This window comes from Podarcis melisellensis, assembly GCF_964234715.1.
Source record: "Podarcis melisellensis genome assembly, chromosome: 3".
NCBI lineage: Eukaryota > Metazoa > Chordata > Lepidosauria > Squamata > Lacertidae > Podarcis > Podarcis melisellensis.
In genome coordinates, this window is record NC_138530.1 from 44,309,579 (window position 1) to 44,330,907 (window position 21,329).

General features: G+C 41.2%; 1 protein-coding gene across 1 annotated transcript in view; it reads right to left on the bottom strand.

Moving 5' to 3' along the window:
• FMN2 (formin 2) overlaps positions 1-21,329 on the bottom strand; it is a 146,400-nt gene that overhangs the window by 87,510 nt on the left and 37,561 nt on the right. The window contains exons 5-6 of the mRNA XM_081905781.1: positions 9,403-11,003; positions 7,426-7,570 (exon numbers count right to left, since the gene is read on the bottom strand). Coding sequence (XP_081761907.1) covers positions 7,426-7,570; positions 9,403-11,003 — 1,746 coding nt within the window. The remainder of the gene's footprint in view (positions 1-7,425; positions 7,571-9,402; positions 11,004-21,329) is intronic.

Genomic DNA, 21,329 nt, shown 5'->3' on the forward strand with positions numbered 1-21,329 from the left:
AGTCTGTCCCCATCAACAGACTAGCTGCATCATTTTGCACCAGCTGGAGGTTCTGGATCAGGCTCAGGGGTAGCCCCACATAGGATGCATTGTAATAATTAAGTTTAGAGGTTGCTAATACGTGAATCACCATAGTCGGGACATCCATATCCCATTATGGCTGTAGTTGGCACACCAGCTATAGCTCTTAATGGGTACTCTAGTTTGTCATAGTTACCACTATTAATTGATATATGCTGAGCATCAATTGTCCTGTTACAGTAATGATCAGGCCTGGGTGTGCAGAAGGTACTGCAAACATATTTCTGTGCCTGGATCTGTACATACAGCACTTGTACCACATGTGGGTCTCAAAGGGAGTCCTAGTTGGGGGGGGGGGTCAAAGGTGGTAACAGTGATAAACATCAGAAGCATATGTGGGCAAAGGCAGAATCCAGCTACAGGAACGTGATATCTGCATTTTGGCCAGTATGCACATGATCAGTTTCAAGATTATTATAAGTGGCTGTATTTGCATGCAACGCTAAGCCAATCTTAATAAGTGATGATATACATGAGTTGCATGGGATGCACAGAGCTCCTTTGCAGCAGCTTCACTCCTCTTTTGATGATGCAAGCAGATGAACAAGCTGGATTGAGCACTTAATCATAGCTTCCCATTACATGTGAACCTATAAAATAAGGTTAATGATTCCAAACAAGCCAGGATATTAAGCCAACTTGAAATCATTTTCTGGTTTGTTTTGAAGCCATTAAACAGTTTCCAGGTTCACATAAAATGAGAAGCTATTGTGCTGTGATGAATCCTGGATTGTTAAGCTGTTCATGTGAAGGGAAGAGCGAAGTGGCTGCAAAAAGTCTGTATGCACCAACGTGCATATTCTGGCTTATTTTTCCCCTTCTCCAAAAGTGCAGATAAATGCCTCAGGCTTTGGTGTTCCTAAAGTTATGTTACCTATCTGATGTTCCAGGAAACTGATTTTAATATGTGTTGCTTGGAATCATGAAAGCAAAGATTGCTTATTTGGCCACAGTGATACACACCTTAGTTTCTATTTTAGCTGTAAGCTGCTTTGAGTCCTTTTCAGGGAGAAGGGCAGGATATCAATAAACAGCAACAACACTCAGGCCCTGCTTGTGGGCTTCCACCTGGGGCACTGGGTTGGCCACCGTGAGAACAGGAAACTGGACTCGGTGACCTTTTGGTCTGATCCAGCAAGGCTATGCAATGTATGTATGGCTATTCTGAATTTTGGATTTGCGGGCACCTACTGCAGCTTTTCTTTTGACACAGCAAACTGTTTATATATGAATTGCATATTTTGTATTTTTAAAAAAAGTTATACAACACTTTGAAATATGTTTTAAGCAGTATAGAAATGGTTTAGGATAAAAATAAATATTTGTATAAAGACTAGTCTTGTTGCCCTCCACTACCTTTGAAAATACTGCTTAATGGAACAGGAAATACAGTGGTACCTCGGTTAAGTACTTAATTCATTCCGGAGGTCCGTTCTTAACCTGAAACTGTTCTTAACCTGAAGCACCACTTTAGCTAATGGGGCCTCCTGCTGCTGCCGCGCCGCAGGAACACGATTTCTGTTCTCACCCTGAAGCAAAGTTCTTAACCCGAGGTAATATTTCTGGGTTAGCGGAGTCTGTAACCTGAAGCTTATGTAACCTGAGGTACCACTGTACTGCTTAAATGAAACAGGAAATTGGATCTGAAGAAGTGTGCATGCACACGAAAGCTCATACCAAGAACTAACTTAGTTGGTCTTTAAGGTGCTACTAGAAGGGGGGAAAAATGGTTTTGACTATGGCAGACCAACACGGCTACCTATCTGTAACAGGAAATTGGATGGTATTCTACTAACTGTCCCATCAGCAGAAAAATTACCTCTAGCACACAACAGGATTTCCACCGCTCTCTTCACCCCTTGTGTGCCCCAAACTCTCCCTAGATTTGCTCAGGAGGGTTGGGAAGACCCCTAGAACAGACTTAAGGTATGCAGGGGTGGGAGGTGGGAAAGTCCTATTGTGCTAGCAGTAATGTTTGTCCTGACAGGACCGTGACTTAGTGCTCTGTTGAATACAACCAATATACAGTACTTTACTCATGCAATCATTTTAATACCTTGAATTCAGCTATCTCTGCTACATTTGTTAGCTTCTTTTTTAAAAGCATACATCTTTCTGTCTCAGTATGAGGTGCTCAAGGATGGTCACAAGTATCCTAGCCCTAAACTATTTAGGGCTTTAAAGCAGGGCAGCACAAATCCTCTCCCCTACCCTTGCCAGATCTTTTAACCAAAGTGAGGAAGGAATTCATGGACATTCTGAGATTGTGGCAAATGTTGTCTGTATTTCGGGTGTTGTATTGCTAACAAATTCCACTGTGAGGTGGGTCTGAGGCCTGGCTTCTCTTTAAAAATTCTGTCTTCAAGGCTAGACTTTAACAAGCAAAGTGTGCCAAGCCACAAGTTCTTGTTCTTTATAAGAAAAGAAGCCAGCCCTTTGTTCACCTTAGAAAGGAAATAGTATGTACTAAACTCTCCACCCTAAACACCCACTCTCCCCCTTGAACTTTGGGAAGTTTAACACACACCCTGGAAGACCCTAGAATATATGTTTAAATGGTTGCCTGTTATCATTTTGTCCAGCCCTCCTGTAAAGGTGTGACTACAACTTCAAGCTGAACCCAGAAACAAGCAAGCAAGCAAGCAAACAAACAAACAAAATCATTCCACCAAAGATTGTACAATAATGGAGTGACCTATTCTGAATAAATTACTCTAGTCAAAAAACTTAATGGCTGAATTAAGCATCAGCTGAAGTTCTTTAAAGGCAGGCCTAAGTTAATATATTTTACACAATTTAAACATGTACAGTCAACACAATGGAAAAAGTATGATTGGTGCTCATCTAAAATGTAGATCTGCAATGGCATAATGGGGTCACTTGCTCTACTCTGGTCATGAGGAAGGAGAAGAAACTTTTTGGGAAAGTGCCTGGCTCCAGAAGGGGGCTATCAGTATGACATAGCCTTGTTCTTTCCAGATCTTTCGGAGAACCCTTGGGAGAACTGCAATTGGTGGGAATGAATAATACAGACCTGATGGCCAAGGAGACATTGGGGCATCTCACCCTTCTGTGTGTGGGTTGTAGAAATAGGAGAGGTCTACCAAAAATGGTGGGGACGTGGGCGGCGCTGTGGGTTAAATCACAGAGCCTAGGACTGGCCGATCAGAAGGTCGGCGGTTTGAATCTCTGTGACGGGGTGAGCTCCCGTTGCTCGGTCCAAGCTCCTGCCAACTTAGCAGTTCGAAAGCACATCAAAGTGCAAGTAGATAAATAGATACCACTCTGGCGGTAAGGTAAACGGTGTTTCTGTGCGCTGCTCTGGTTCACCAGAAGCGGCTTAGTCATGCTGGCCACATGACCCGGAAGCTGTACGCCGGCTCCCTCAGCCAGTAAAGCGAGATGAGCACCGCAACCCCAGAGTCGGCCATGACTGGACCTAATGGTCAGGGGTCCCTTTACCTTTACCTTTACCAAAAATGGACTACACTGACTGTGAAGTTGATTGACGACCTGCCGGTGCAGTGTCCATTTGCCTGGACCCAGTGTGATGCAGGTGATCTGGCTGAGAGGCTCAGGAGGTGGCATTCTACCCAGTTCATGAGTGGGCCGACTCTTGTTGGAGGTCAAGGGATCTGGTGCCAATTGATATACGATTTCACACTGATGCTGTCAGACCACAGAAAGATGTGGAGAGACTGGTGTAGTAGAGGGAAGTGTTGCATATCTAACTGGGACACCCAGAGCTCCAGCCAGTTGACGCTGTTTTGTGCTTCTGATGGGAACTACTTTGCCTGGATCAAGAGATTGGCGCCTGACATAATTATTGTCTTGTGTAGATCCTGGACAGGAGTGTCTTTCCTGCAGTTGGCATCTCTGTTCCACTATTTCATGGCTGCTTTGATTCTTATAGTCACCTTGATATGCCAATGTCTGTTATGAGTGATCACCCACTGGTATGGTAGGGGAGTCTAATGAAGGGTCCTGGCGTGATGTTTGGACCATGGAGTGATCTGCACAACCTGAGAATTTGAGCCATCATCTTGATATCCATCTTTTTTGAGGCAATGAGGAGCTCCTGGGGAGGGGAAAGATTTGAGTGGATGCTGCCTCTTGAAATCCTCCTCCTCGGAGGATGATGGAGAGTGAAAAGCATGTGCATGATCAGACTGATTAATATCAGATTCAGCCCCATTAGGGGAGACCAGGAGAACCCTATTCTCTGTTAGAGAATGCATGGGCTGGTTGCTTAAAGAAGCGGGAGGCTCTGGTCTGATCACCTAATAGGTGTGCTCTCGTTATATCTTTATCTCTTTGCTGTTTCTGGTTTTTGACTGCAGGCAGTGCCATATAGCTATCCAAATGTGTTGTTTTCTTTTAAGCCTTGCAAGCTACCAGGATGCCTCGAGAGCACAGTGGCACCACAGCCCAATCCTGTGACCCCATGATGCCAGGAAAAGATCTTGCAAGCATACATATTTCTGTATAGAGCTCATGATTATACAATGCAACATTTTATTTTTGATAAAAAGATCCAAAGACCAATCTCTAGCATTTCAAGTTTTTTAAAAAAATTAAATAACAATGCTATTGTTGTTCCTTTAGTCCTGTTATATCTGAAAATCAATTGCATTGTATTTTTAAGTGTTGTTTTTTAAGGTGGCATGGCTGGGAAAAGTCTTTTCTGAAATACCTTAGTCAACTGCTGACATCAGAGTTTACAGTACTGGATTAGGTGGACCAATAATCTGTAAGGTAGCTCCATATATTCATATTCTTTAATTGAATTCTGTTGGATTTGGTGTTTTGCAGAAAACATGTCCTTTTGGAGACCTTTAAGGGTATCCAGTTCAAATATATATATTTTTAAAAATAACTATAATAAAGTGCTTTCCATTGCAAAGAAAACAAACATTGCCCGACATTAGAAACCACAACCACTAATATTTCACCACAACTACTGCCTGCCTATTTAACCACCTTTTGCCAAACCCAACCCAGTAGCCATTATTTTATTGTTTGCAGAGGTTTGTTTTGCTAAATCTCATGATATGTTTTTTGTTGGTTTTTTTTTAAGGTCAAACTTAACAGCATACACACCCATCTACTTGAATACACAGCTATCCCATCATATATGGTCTGGCAAGATCTTCAGTGGAAGACAACAGGGGTTAGAACAGTTTTTCCCCAAACCATAAAGCTACTCAAAATAATATATTTAAAAAATCTGGGAAACAATACGGACTTCTGTATAACTGATACTCGGTATAAGTTATGCAGATCAACAAAGCAATGTCAAATGTTTGGTTGATGAAGATATCAAATGGATGCTCATAACAGATTGAATTTCATCATAAAAACAGCCTTGTTTTGAAATACTATATTCTGATACCTACTGTTGGCTCTTCTGCTACTGGGGAAAAAAAGTTTGTTCAATGGAACATGCTGAAATGAAAATAAGAATCCTTATAACTTTGGTTCATAACTCTAACTCTAACTGGAAAAAGCATCAGTACTATAATCCAAGAAGAAGTCAAAATAATTACTGTATTTACTTGAGTCTAATGTGCACCTTTTTTTGCCAAATTACATTGCAAAAATTAGGGTGCGCATTAGATTTGATGCTACATTTACATTTGCCGGCAAATACTTTTTTTGTTTCAAGGTGGTAATCTTTAGTGGGAGTTTACAACATGCATTAGTAGTTGACTATAGTGCCTTGTCAGTTGCAGTTTACCTAGACCAGGGATGTCCAAGATCACTATCTACTGGAAGATCCCTGGGAGGTTTTGGTAAATCACAGTCGATTTCTGGGTCCCTTTCCGTTAGTAAATTAACCCCCCCCCCCACAAAGCTCAACAACTTTGACCTGAACCCCCCAAAAGGCGGTAGATCACTGGCAGTTTTTAATTCTGTGAGTAGATCGCAGCCTCTTGGGAGTTGGCCACCCCTGACCTAGACCATCACATTTTGTAAAGAACAATAACAACAGGATTTTGCTTCAGATATGATTATTACAAAGTCAAATTATAAGGTCCAGTTTCAGTGCTATAGACAAGCCATGTAGATTTAGATGGTCTGTACAGAAATGCATGCAGATGGGCCCAGGCTCAACCCTCCAAGGCTCCAAAATGATAAGGTGGCCGACAGGGAAACCTTATCTTGCACAAACATTTCTAGTGGGATCCACTTTACATATTCTCTAGCACTAAACAAAGCCTGAATGCAATAAGTTTCAATGCTGCTTAATCTGCATAGCCAGTATTTATACATCTATACCTTCTCCCCTTTGTTTTTGTTAAAAGCAACCCTTCAGTCACAAAGTTAGCAAGGCTAAAATTATCTAGCTTCCCAGATTTGTCACACACAATTCTATACAACAGCAAGTCATAATGAATGCTTGTCATTTCCACTGATGCCTAACATTCATGACTGAGGTTTAGATTCCACAAAAAAGGGAGGAATCTCTCCAATTCTCCATGTCCCCCCCCTTCAGTCTAGAATCATAGAATTGTTGAGCTGGAAGGGATCCTGTGGACCATCTAGTCCAACCCTCTTCAAAGCAGGAATATGCAGCTGTTCCATACAGGGATAAAACCTGCAACCAACTGGGCTGTCCTGTCCTTGCCTTGTCTTTTTTGTGTCCAGCAGCCTCCACATTTAACTTGCATTTTCTCTGTTCAGGCTACACAATTTATTAATTATTCTCCCCTTTACCCTATGCCTTCACTTCATACAGTGTACATCTTCTCCATGCAGTATATTTAAAGATGTCTGAAGGAAAGGGACTGAACAAATGTAGCACAGGAAAGTGTGTCATGCAGTGTCAGGGAACTGCCATCAGAGAGTCAGGTGGTGGAAGGGCTCAAGGAGGCTAGGAGAGCTTCGGATGCGGAGGAAGGAACCAGTAGGGGGAGAGGGAGAGTTCCTGCAGAAACTCAATCGGAGGAATGGCTCCAAGATGTTTCCAGTGAGAACAGCGGGGAGGGCCCACTCCATGGAGGAAACTGTCACGCAGAGAATCCAGAAGAAGAGTTTCCGTCAAGGAACTCTTATGTTGGCGTAAATTCCGGAAACGCCCACTGACGGATTCTGCCAGCGATTGAGGTAGCCACGCACCCATGGCTCCTCGGACTGGGAAAGTTTAGGAACTGATGGTAAAGCTTGGAGGATTTAAACGCTTACGCACGAGCAGCCCCCTTTTCCCATTACATGCAGATATACCAACCATGAGTTACTTACAGACAGATCTACTGAACATGCCTCTGCCCTCCTGGCAAGGGTGGCCAATGTTCTTCTACAAAAGGATTGTTCGCCAAAGAAAGATTGCAAGAGGGTACTCACTTGTTTGTTCTTTGTCTTTGTGATGGTGTCCGAAATGGGTTTCTTCCTCTCTTTAACAGCTGTCTTAGAAAACAGTTCTTCAAATTCGTGATAATCTATGGAAGGCTCTTCAATTTTCTCCCACACAAGTGAAGTACTAGAATCTCTAAAGTTAAGCAAAAGACCTATGTAGGACAATGTCAGACTAAAGAATCATAAAATGGTAGAATAACGATCGATAATAAATAATTTAAGCTGCTAAAAGTAGCATTCTTTTTCTTCTAGTTAAACCTGGACTTCTCAAGATGAAATACTGAAATATTGAATACCCCTATTTTCCATATTAAAGTAAGTTGCAAATTTTCTGTAAAACATACTTTTTAGTAGGGAACTGTTTTCATAGAGTAACAAAAATAGGGATATGCAGGCCATAATTTAAGGAATATTAAGATTTCTATCTGAAGGTTTCTGATCAAAGTCACTATGTCAATAGTCAAGAAAGGTGAGAGGATCTGGAAAATAAGTATTTGCAGATTAACATTAAGTTTAATTAAGCTTAAAAGGCAAGCAAGGAGAAGAAAGAAAACACTTTCACAAAACCTAGCATAATGTTTACACAGGGCAATTTTTGGTTAACTAGAACTATTGTGAAGACTTCAAAATTTTGTCACAGACTTCATAAATCAGTGCACAGCTTATGCTGCCTTTGGTTCATATTTGAAATGGATTTGCACTGTGAGGACAGATTGTATTGTTTCTTTTCTCTTAATAAGAGTGATGTTAGCAGCACAATCTGAATCAACTAGCTCTTCTCTCCCTACTTGACTATTATTATTAGAAGGTAAGAGATGTGGGGAAAGGGTATGATGCACAGAGTAGTGGACACAAGCAGAAAACAACACAAAGAACCTCAGTTTAGTTTTCCGTTGCTCAGAGGAAAAATACATGAAAATAATTCCATGAAACATTCTGAACTGCATCCCCACAGCCGCACCAGCGATGACAATGTACTGCAACAACAGCCTTTTCGATCCACATTACAGACTAGAAAACCTCTTCCACAGCCACTCTTCAATATCCCCAAATATTTCTCTTTGTGCCTGAATTTTCCTGATAGAACTCAGTCCTTGAACCTGTTTTCAATGCAGACGGAGCAATAATAAAGTGTGTGCCTCCAAGTACGTGCATTATACTCTACTTTGCAGAGGTGGGGAACTTTTAACCCTCCTGAAATTGGTGGACTCCGAACTCCCATCAGTACCAACAAACATGGTCCGTGGTCAGGAATGATGGGAGTTATAGTACTCCATCATCTGGAGGGCCATAGGTTCCCTTATCCCCGCCATAATACAAGAACTGCGGGGCTAGTTTATACATGTGACTGCAATTTTGTATTCCCACAATTTGTCCAGGTTGCTCATGCAACTGAAGTACTTTCATACCTGTACTGGACCACTTCCTGCCAACATGCTGATATACTTTTTAAGTCATAATCCTGTGTGGCCATGTACATATGAAGAGATTTTCTCCATGAGATTGTGGATACAGGTAAATGTGCCAAATGATAGCTCCAAGGGCATTCAGTGGCATTTGTCACATGTGTATGAATTGGCCACCTAAGAGAACATCTTTGAAAGCTCCATGAGAAAGTGCAATTTGCATTAAACATATATGTTATAATTACATTGATTCAGAAGCAAAGATAATACACATTGCTGTCCTGGGAATTATTAGTGTTTGACCAAGCCAAATATGCTCTATGACACCTGGTAACTTTTACTGTTAAAATACACAGCAAAACACTTCTTCCTAACATTCTCTCAAAGCACACAAAAACAAGCACAAAAAATAAGCATTATAAAACATGGTTTATCAGTATATAATGCCGGGCGGGGAGGGGCAGGCAGTGACTTTGGGATGCTGGTATTTTTCAGTTCTTAGTATAACATGATCTGATTGCAAAAGCTACCAACCAAACATTTCTGGCGTGTTTGTTACCTTTTATTATGAAGCTGAATTCTTGTCCAATAAAGAGGCTTCATTGGTCGAGAAGGTTCTATTGCATGTTTCCTGCTACCTTTTTCCTGGCTCATCCCCATTACAAATAAACCAGCTGGCAAGGGAGGGGGAAGAAACCCAGGAAGATGTGGAAGGCCAGCAGGTGGAGGAGGTGGCGCACCCATACCAGGCAACGGTGGTGGTGGAGGAGGGGGAGCTCCTGCACCAGGCAAAGGTGGGGGAGGGGGAGGGGGTGGTGCCACCATGCCTGGCAAAGGTGGAGGTGGTGGCACTCCCATCCCTGGTAGAGGTGGTGGAGGGGGAGGTCCCGTCATGCCTGGCAAAGGTGGAGGTGGTGGCACTCCCATTCCTGGTAGAGGTGGTGGAGGGGGAGGTCCTGTCATGCCTGGCAAAGGTGGAGGTGGTGGCACTCCCATTCCTGGTAGGGGTGGTGGAGGGGGAGGTGCCACCATGCCTGGCAAAGGCGGAGGTGGTGGCACTCCCATTCCTGGTAGGGGTGGTGGAGGGGGAGGTCCCGTCATGCCTGGCAAAGGTGGAGGTGGTGGCACTCCCATTCCCGGTAGAGCTGCCACAGCTGGCACAAGCTGGGGGGAGAGTATAGCTGCTCCTGGCAAAGGTGGAGGTGGTGGCACTCCAATGTCTGGCAAAGGTGGGGGAGCAGGTAACATTTCCCTTCCAGGAAGAGGTGGTGGAGGTGGGATGCCTGTAGGCATTCCAGCTCCAGGCAATGGAGGCGGAGGAGGGCTGCTTGCAAAAGACAAAGGAGGAGCAGGTGGAGGCATGTCCATTCCAGGCAGAGGTGGTGGAGGAGGAATCCCTTCAACAGGGAATGGTGGGGCAGGAGGGGGCATTGCGTCGGGCAAACACAGGGAATACCCTGAGGCAGGTAGGGACGACGAAGACAGTACACATGAACTAGACGTGGATGAAGTTAAAAATAAGTCTCCTGCTCCAGGCAGGGAAGCAGACAGTCCAGTTGTGGGATGAGAGGATAAGGAAGGGGAATGTTCACTGCAAGTAATACTTTCAGTGCTTAGAGCTGGGTGGGAAGCTGATGGTACCAATTGCTCTTGACACAAAGGTGATGACAAATTAGCATCAGGTCCTGAAGGTTGTGACGTAGTTAGTTTCTCCTGGGCAGCATCCAACTGTACTGAAATCCGTTTTGGAGACAGGACTAAAGATATTTCAGAGCAAAAGGTGGGTTGTGGCTCAAGTGTTGGCAATGGCTGAGTTGGCCCTTGATGTTGATCCCCTTTGAGGTGCAGAGGTGCTTGTGGCAGTGTGTTGGCTGAAGGCATTGTGTGTGTTAAACAATCATCTGTTGGTGAAGTCTGCACAGATTTTGTAATTATAGTTTTGGGAAGGGCACCTAACGTATGTTCTTGAAGAGCTGCATTAGAGAATCCTTCAGGCGTTGGCTGCGTACCCTCATTCCACTGACTACTACTAGAAATCAGCACCTCTGCTGCTGGAAACTGTTTCTCTAACTCTGCAATTTTTGTTTTCAGGTCCTGTATGGTCTGCTCAAGTCGCTGGATTTCGCTTGCCCGCTCTTCCGATTTCATTGCAACATCTTCCTAATGGGGGGAAAAAAGAAAAAGATAAGAAAAGTCAACATAAAAAAAAGAAAATGTAGTATTTTCCAGCAGAGAGAGAGAATGTTCAGAGAGACTTAAGATGGAACTATAAAAATTAATTACAACTCTGTGAATACGTCAGAACATTGGAAAGATCTAACCACTGAGGGCTACTTCACACATTCATTGTTAAAAGTTGCTCATCTGCTCTGTATGACGCAGATACATACTTTTAGGTGCATTACAAAAGAAATTGTGGTTTTGCATGTTTTGAGGCCTACCATTCCAAATATTCTCTCTCTTTTTCATAACTTTGACACAAACATCACATGGACCTTTTAAACTTTGCAACAAGAGGTAGAAACTAAATTTCTTTTTTTTTAAGGCTTGTATAATTAAATCTGTGGATTCACTGGATTCCTGAATGGAAGCCAAGGAGAGTCACTCATAATGTGGCCCCAATTCGGGTAATTGGAATTTGTTTCTGGTCTTTCATGGAGACTGGATTTCGCCAAGCTGATCAGATAAAAGCATTACAGACATGCAACATCTATATCCCAAATGGTATTGGAGAATAGTCATGTGTTCCTTCTGCCATAAAAGTAAAGCTTATTTTGATTGATTAACATCCATGCATTAGTTGCTTGAGATCACTCACCCTGGAGCAAATGGCGGGCTATAGGAATGCCAAAGTAAGCCTGTGTTTACCACTGGAGCCACTTTGAATTGTGATGTTTGAAAATAGCCAAAGAACAACTATCCAAGGCTCCAAACAGTACGATGGAAAGAGACTAAAGGATAACTTAGTTTATTTCTCCAATTACAGCTTTTTGTGCCAGTTTCTCATTCATTAAGTTTCCAATTAAAATCATGGGGGGGTGTGTTTTTGTTTCAGGGGGAAAACAGACATTTGTATTCACTTTGTTAGAAAGACATAAAAAAAAGAAAACAAGACAGAATGTCAGCCAGCACTAATGCTGATCAATGTATAATATATCATAAAAGCTTCATAAAAGACACATCTAATCCTTGACATCTACAGCCAGAAACATGAGAGGCACATTAGAGATCAGGCAGTTTATTGTGGATGACTTTCCGTCCGCAACAGCCAACTTCATTGAGAACTGGGGCATTTTCTACCAAAACCTGTGGGAAAATAAACAGTAATGCCTGATCTTCATCCTACTTCAACTGCATATAGGTTGCTTAGGATATCCTTCTTGCTGTACTTGCTCAATTCATCTACCCAACAGAGAATGTTCCCATGCAGAGGGCCTTACACCTGGGTCCTCCTGTGTTATGTCCACAAGGATTCCTGATTGTGTGTACCTACCTGTTTGTGTTTGAAGGAGTGAACTACATGGGGACCAGCCAGGTTAGCAATACAAGCCTCTTCTCCCCTGGCCCTTATAAAGGCTTCCAGGTTTGGGCTGCTTGCTGGCCTGAGCAACCGGGAGACTCTGACCTTGCTGGACTTGTTTCCCTTCCTTCATCTCTGCCTCTGCTTCACTCCCAACTTGACAGGAGTTGGGCCCAATACTACAAGTGTGTCTTGTTGCTTGTGGACTAATGTGATTACTCCTTTGGAATTCATAAGCAGTAAATGATTATAAAACCACAAACTTGTAGGAATTTGTTTCACAAACAAGGTTGTTTCCAAAGACTGCAATGTTTATAGGCTGACACTTCAAATTAATGTAAAAAAAAAAGGTAAACAATCAACATTAATGAAGGGGCTTTCCAAATTACATGCAAAAGCTCAAACTCATCTTTCATCTGAAAGTTTAGCTTTATACCATTGTTTATGAAAGGAAAGGTATGAGAATATTGAAACCCAGCAACTATTTCCTAGCCTTCAAGTAAAGCAAAGAGAGAACGAGAGAGAGAGAGAGAGAGAGAGAGAGAGAGAGAGAGAGAGAGAGAGAGTTGTTGTTTTAATGAAAAATAAAAGAACAGAGTTATAGAGGTGACACACAAGCATACGCCAGGAGTTCAAAAGGTTATTTATCTCATTGCTTATATACTAAAACACTGCTGTTTGGAACAGATGAGCTGGTTTGAGGGATTTAAGCTGTATTGCTTTTGTGACTATATATTTTAAACTATGTTTTTCAATAAAAGTATACAAATAAAAATACAATAAATAAAATAAAAAATAAACTATTTACAAGATAAACCTGGCACAAATGGATGGGCAATCCATTGCTATGGAAACTCACAGACGATGTGAAAATGGTAATATTGCTACTGTGGCCCCAAAAGAAGAAAGCGATGTTGCCTTTTAAGCTCCTTCAGTTCCTCCAGTCCCAAACTCAAACAAATCTAGGATGAGCCCATGCTGGGTCCATGTCAGTCGACAGGTAAAACATAGCTGAAACCAGAGCCATAGAAGTCCTATTGCCCACATGGCCAAAAGGCACAGTTTAAGACATGAAGGTTTCATTTTCAGGTTTTCTATGTAGATAAGACTACAAAATGGGTATCAAATCAAATCATGACCAAGTAATGTTATGCTCCAACTTTATTCAACATGCAAATAAAAGTGGATGCCTCCTTATATAACCATTAGAGTGGACTAATACAACCATCTGTATTAGCTCCCTACTGGTCTCTAACTCTCAAAACAGTTAGAAGTAGTCTATTAACTTATCCATTAAATGGGTATTAATATTAAAGGAATATTTAAAGGGCTGGGGCTGAAAAATGCCAGAGCAATCTAAACACCTGAGCTAAATAGGTTTTTTTTAAAAAAAAAAAAAAGTGGGAAAGGGCTTTAGTAGAATTTGTTTCCCAAACTAATTATTTGCTTGGTTATAGGTTCCAAGAGTTTTGTTTTAGCCCTCCTTCCCCCAAAAATCTTTTCCAATATTTTATTTTTGCAGAGAGAACATCTTGCCTCTTTTAATTTTTCTTAGAACCTATCTATCCACCAAGGAGATGAAAGGTCTGCTTCAAGGGGGGAAAACCAAGACAATAACCTTCTACATACAAATTGGCTTGCTTTTGAGATAACTTCTAGAATGTCCTTTACAAAGATTAATTCAGTTTACACTATCTAAAAATCTCATTTGTGGAAAGACGGATTTCCCCCCTCTGAGTTCAGCCAAAGAGGAAAACACGGGATTGGCCACATTCTTTAATTTTATAATACCCATAGTAACCAATTCCAACATAAAAGAAATTATTATTAAATAATAAGGCACATAAAAGATGGCATTTCTAATTGAAGACAGTTTCTTTTGTCTGGTTAAAATTAGACGTTGATCTCTCAGGTCTCCTTTGTAGATATCAAAGTCTCTAGGAGCCTTAAAGAACTTTTAAAGTTTAACAGCAATAATATTCAATATCCACTTATGTAATCAAACAGTTAAACTAAGTTACTTCTGTTTTGAAAAGCTGGTCGTTTTGATTTTGGGAATGGAGCAGGCCTTGCAGCTTGTCACTTAAGACAGTACAAATCTATCACCCATGTGAAAAAGTTGAGGTTCTCTGCTATGTGCACACACTCCTTGATTTTATAAAGCCAGACACACATAAGAATAAAGATGCTGGCATTTACAGCAAGGTTTAAACCAGATAATGCTGGAGGAAATGCCTTCAAATAAATCTCTGTTTTCCAGGATGAGTGAAGCCTCAGTATAAATAACAGATTCCTAAACACAGCTCAAGCTAAATCTCTACCATGAAGATATACTGGAGTGACTGGCAGAGTGGTGGTGATGGAGGAAGCAACTATTTTGATGTAGTTGAATTACTATTTGGATTGGCTCTAAAGAAGAGCAAGCAAAAGACTTTGCTCCTCACTGACCTTGATGGCTGCTTGCCCACCGCTACAGCCCTCCTGGCTCCCCTAAGGCCTGGAATGGCAACGGGAAAGGGGGAATGAAGTGGGACCGGGAAATCAGGGGAATTTGGCAGGACAATCTTGCTCAAGTGGAAATTGCTTTCTGCTCGCACAGCACATCTCTGGATCCAATCCATTCTGTATATCACATTGACTATACTTAACATTATGTATAATTATGTCTGTCTACTCTGGTACAATACAAACACCACATTTTTCGTTTCCATAGAGATAGAGCCCGCAACCACAGGTTGTTTTTAGTGATACCAAAGGTGGGCAAAAAATCCGAAAGCACTGATAGAAAAGACTGGCTCTGAGAAAATTAAATAAAATCCATCTCATTACTCTGAATTGCCAAATGCAGAGAAGCTAAAAGCTGCTTCTTGGGGCAATAAAGAAGGCTTGCCTAGATATAACAAATGCAGTGTACAGACAGAAAAGTCCAATTTTGCAGAATCACTAGTTTCAAATCTGCCTTGGCAGGCAGTTGTCAACCACTGTGGGTTCCTGCATACCAAGTTGGCTGGGAAATCAGCCTGAAAAATCAATTATCTATTAAAACTCCCCATTAGGGGGAAGCACTGATTTCATTTCTTGATTGTTTGTCTGTAATGCAGAACACAAGTTGCTTTATGTCTTGATGCATGGTATCCTAGATGATCTGTGCTGCTAAAGTCAAAGCATCTTTCTACGTGCATTGAACTTGACCAGGTAATCTGCCGAGGTACCTTGTTGTTCTCTAGAAAAACAGTGGGGAGGACACCTGTGATCTATATAAATCCACATGCATCATGGCATACTTACCCAATACCATGCCTAGGAGCTTAGGCATGTGCAATGCATATGCAAATCCACCCTTATTAGCCAGTTAGAAATTTATGTTTATCCCGCACAGGAAACAGACAAGTACCATATGTCTGGCACGGAAACAAAAGATCTCCACCCAACTGCTATATCATTTCCTTGCAACGTTTTAAGTACTCTCCTTTTCAAAATAAAAATAAAAATGGTTACTTCAGTAAATAAAATAAATACAGTAAATAGAGACGGCAATCGTCCCAATTCAATTCATAATTAAATTATTATCCATCCTGGCTTTGAAATTCCATCAAGAATGCAAAGAGCCTAGAAGCCTCCTTGCATACTGCCTTCCTCCAGGTATGACTCAAGCCCTTCATATGGGTGTAGCTCTTATGATGCTCCAGCCAGATGCATGTCAGTGCCCCACCCTGCAGCTTTCTAGGAATCAGACCCTCTACTTTTCGTCCATTGTACACCTTTGTGCTGTAATCAAATGCACAACAGATGCTAGAAACATTTGGGAAGGTCAGAATAGTTTTGGCTATCATCACCTTCATTTTAGTTGTCCAAGTATTTCATACTCTGGAAATTGGTCCACACAAACACAAACTACAATTTTTTAGGTGCCCTCAATTTTCATATTGGCATAAACTCTCAGATGTATCTGTCCTGAAAACCCTCTTCCTATTCATAACCTCAGTATGAAGGTATTATTTAGCTAAGAAGTTAAAGATGTTGATTAACTTCTAGAGAACTGCAAAGAACAGTATAAAATAAATACTTATATTTCCACAGTGGCAGCACAACCAAATTTTGTAGCTGGTACTTGTGTCTATATAACAAATATGTTCCTGCAACTTTCAATATCCTGAATTTTATTCTGTTAAGAATCTCAAATATTGGCCAGTTCTATTTGCGTTTCTCTCACAAAGAAAACCACAGTCTTTCCCTTTTTCTGTTGATTTCATCTCTTTCATCTTGGTTATCAAATCCTCTAGTTCTCATAGTCAAATGACCTGCAATACTAATTTCAGTATGTGGATAATTTATCCTAATAGAAGCAAGAAAATGAGAAGCATGGACAAGACTGGTTGAAGGAGATAACTGTGGTTGCTTCTTTCCTTTGGCCAAGAAATACACTATCAGTAAAATATATCAGCAGTCCTATACTTAATCCTAGGAGTATGCAAAAGAAGACTATGCATGTAGCTGTGTGAAAAGCAAAGGGGGCAATTTAGAGCAGACTTCATGTATAGCAACCTTATATTTGCTTATAATATTCTGATGCCTGTGAAAGTTATGTTTTAAGAAATGGGCCATTTAAAAGTTTGGGAAAGCAACATACTTGGTAAAAAGCAAGATCCAACCACTACAAGTGCATTCATTTTCAGACAATTCTGAACATAGCAAGCTATGTCATATCACTGGTCCATCTAGCTCAATACTGTCAACACTAGCTGGCAATTGCTTTCCAAGATATTCAACAGAGGTCTTTCCTGGCAGCGCTGTGTTTTGAACCTTTGCATGCTCCATTGCTCAGCTAAGCCCTTCCTTAGTTGACAATGCCTATCTATTATCTGTATAGTATAGTTATATTTTAAGTACTATATGTGTAACCATGAAAGAATGGCAAGAAAACATCACCTTAGCAATCCCTGGTAAGATCCACCATTTCTCCAAGCAGCCCAGTCATTTCTCTGTAACAAGCATCCCGAACCTTCGGCCCTCCAGAAGTTTTGGACTACAATTCCCATCATCCCTGACTACTGGTCCTGTTAGCTAGGGATCATGGGAGTTGTAGGCCAACACATCTGGAGGGCCACAGGCTGGGGATGCCTGCTCTGTAATAATCACCTTAAGTCAACTTAATTCCAACATTTTAGAGTAATTAAAATAAAGGGGTAAATTCCTTCTCTTTCTCGAGATCTACTCTTCAAGACTATCTGAAAATGAATGTTCAATTTCTAGTGGTGGCATCCTGATGTCAAAAAGTTAAACAACAACAAGTAGTGTAACTGATACTGAAATTTGCAGCAGCATATAAATGCTTAACATACATGAGTTAAACAGCTGGCAAATGACAGCATGACTTCACATGCCCACAGTAATCCAGAGTATTGCATGTAAAACACAACAAGTGGCTTGTGTTTCTTTTGAATCAGTGCAGACATCCTTCTATTTTACGAAAATGGTCTGGGACCAAGACATATGAAGGACTACTTTTTCCAGTATGAAGCTTCCAGCCCACTTAAATGTTTAGGTAAAGGTAAAGGACCCTTGGATGGTTAAGTCCAGTCCAAGGCGACTATGGGGTGCAGCACTCATCTTGCTTCAGGTCGAGGGAGCCGGCGTTTGTCCACAGACAGCTTTCCAGGTCATGTGGCCAGCTTGACTAAACCACTTCTGGCACAACAGAACACTGTGATGGAAGCCAGAGCACATGGATACACCGTTTACCTTCCAACTGCAGTGGTACCTATTTATCTACTTGCACTGGTGTGCTTTCGGATTGCTAGGCTGGCAGAAGCTGGGACAGAGCAATAGGAGCTCACCCCATTGCGTGGATTTGAACTGCTGACCTTCCAATCAGGAAGCCCAAGAGGCTCAGTGGTTTAGACCAGAGTGCCACCCACATCCCTCACTACTTAAATGATCGCACCATCCTATATATCTCATACACCTAGCTGGGACCAAGGAAAGAGCCTAGCAATGGCTACAGCCTGGCTTTGTCTCCTGTAATGTCCTTCTGCAGGCTGTTTAAAAAGCATCCTTTTTAGGAAGGCTTTTGGACCATAAATTATGCTGAAATTATTTTTGATAGTTGTATTTTTTTATCCTTTTCCTCCATTTTAGTGTTTTATGGCTGCTTTATTTTGTTATTGTCAAACTGTTTTTTAAATTTTTATTGCTGAGGAAAGGCAAGGTATAAACATTTTAAATAAATTTAAATAAACAAATTTGTGTGCACTTGTACACTGGACAGGTACTCTGGACAACTTCCCCCATTCCTTCCCCATATTACAGGAATTACAGGAACAGTGTTCAAGACAAGTTACCAATCATGATGACTGAACAGAGACAGAACTGCACTAATTCAGGCAGCCACAAATGTCTGACTCAGATAAATACATATTCCCATTGAGAAATATCAAATTTTACAGAGGAAAAACAATGTAGATTGGATTTGCGGAACTCATTTCTAAATCTGTAGCTGCCATCTAGTGTTTGAACAAGGACTCTACAGATCATTCTCTTTTAAAGCATTCTCATAAATTGATGGTGTTTTTTGATACAGCTTTAGTTCAGCTCAGTTAGCCATTTTGATTCAACTGCAATAAAAAATTGTGCTAGGAATCAATATGGGATTCTCACAGATACATTTGTTAATTATAAATTATATAACACTTAAATATCTAGAATGATTATACTTAAAATGATACAGCCCTGGAGACATTAAGGTTGTACAAAGAGCCTTAAATCATCTTGGAAAATAGGGTGAAGTTTTTTGTTCATTTGGTCACTCAAAATATCTGTTAAGTCATATTTCCTTCATGATGTTGCCATGTGAAATGCCCCAATGAACGGCTATCTCTCACAGACCAATGCTGCTACTTTTCGTCAATCCCAGAGTCCTTCCCCTTCTCTGCTTCCTTTTTCCCATATGCAGTCTATAATAACATAATAATAATAACAATAATTTATTATTTATACCCTGCTCATCTGGCTGGGTTTCCCCAGCCACTCTGGGCGACTTCCAACTAAAGATTAAAAATACATTAAAACATCAGTCATTAAAAACTTCCGTAAACAGGGCTACCTTCAGATGTCTTCTAAACGTCAGATAGTTGTTTATTTCTTTGACATCTGACGGGAGGGCATTCCACAGGGCGGGCGCCACTACGAATAAGGCCCTCTGCCTAGTTCCCTGTAACTTTACTTCTCACAGTGAGGGAGCCACCAGAAGGCCCTCAGCACTGGACTTCAGTGTCCAGGCTGAGTGATGGGTGTGGAGATGCTCCTTCAAGTATACTGACCCAAGGCTGTTTAGGGTTTAGAGGCACAAGTCAATGATTTGACTTGTGCCTGGAAACATACTGAGAGCCAATGTAGGTCTCCAGTTATTTATTTCAAAGTGAATTAGCACAATTTAAGGCCAATCTAGACATGGCATTAATCCAAACTTTCAAAATAGCATGCTTAAAATGGCCACTTTTATTTTGAAGAAAAAGCCACCAGAGTCTCAATGCTATCATGACAGTTTCCTCCTGAAAACTACCCCACCAGTGCTACTATTTACCTTTGGAGATGCTGCTTAGTACAAATTTTAATTATATTAGAAAGAAATAATAGTCTGTTAAGATTATTATTATTAAATGTAAGATGGATTTTTTTCTCATACTGCAGCATTAAAGAGATAATTTATGTTTTCATGATAAACAGTAAAATAATATTTTTAGAAGTGCTCTTAAAATCTAGTTTAAAAGCTTGCGCCCTGCACAATGACACTTCAAAATATATTCAAACACAGTGGGAACTCAACTGTGCACAGTATTGCAGCCAAAATATAAATCTTTGTATTGTGCCTTCAATTCTTAGGTGCTGTACAAAAAGATAAAATAAGAGAGGCCTTGCTTAAAGGCTTGTGATGGAGCAGAAAGCTTTTAACATTATGTTCCAAAAAGCCTTGCTCACTAGAGATTTCTAAAGTCAACATTTTATTTTCATATTCCTGGAAAATACATAAATAAATCATACAGGATAAATCTGTCTTCAGTGTCTAAAAACTGCCAAATCCAAAGAAGGTACCATGGGTTCCAACAGGGCCTATAATCTGAGAAGAACAATATATATTTGGAAGCTTTATGGCAGATTCATAACTTCTTTTTTTCATGACAAGTATTTGGCTTGTGGAGGAATTTCATATCTGTAACCAAAATGGTATTTATGAACTCGGCCATGATGGGACAGTTTCTGAAACTGGAATACAGCAAGAACTTGATATATAAAGATTACTTGGGTTGGGATGGGGCAATCATTTTAAAAAGCAAGCCCAAAACTAGAATAATATAATGTAAAATGAAGCCAGACCGCTATAATGAAAACACAGTATGATTTGTATACTGCAGGATCACTGTAAAGGTAAAAGGACCACTGACCATTAGGTCCAGTCGTGGCCGACTCTGGGGTTGCAGCGCTCATCTCGCTTTACTGGCCGAGGGAGCCGGCGTACAGCTTCCGGGTCATGTGGCCAGCATGACTAAGTCGCTTCTGGCGAACCAGAGCAGCGCACGGAAATGCCGTTTACCTTCCCGCTGGAGCGGTACCTATTTATCTACTGGTACTTTGAGGTGCTTTTGAACTGCTAGGTTGGCAGGAGCAGGGACTGAGCAACGGGAGCTCACCCCGTCGTGGGGATTCGAACTGCCGACCTTCTGATCGGCAAGTCCTAGGCTCTGTGGTTTAACCCACAGCGCCACCCACGACCTGCAAATGCCAGAAGAACTAAGGACTCATATCAGCTTCAGACATTCAAAATTAACATGGTAGGGTAAGAACAAGTGAGCTGCAAGGGTTTTAAAGGTTGGTGGAAGTAACCTAAATCTTCCTCTTCTGCACGTTCATCTTGGAGGTATGGAAATGAATAGTTATAGTGGTGTTTTTCAAACTGCATTCATGTATAT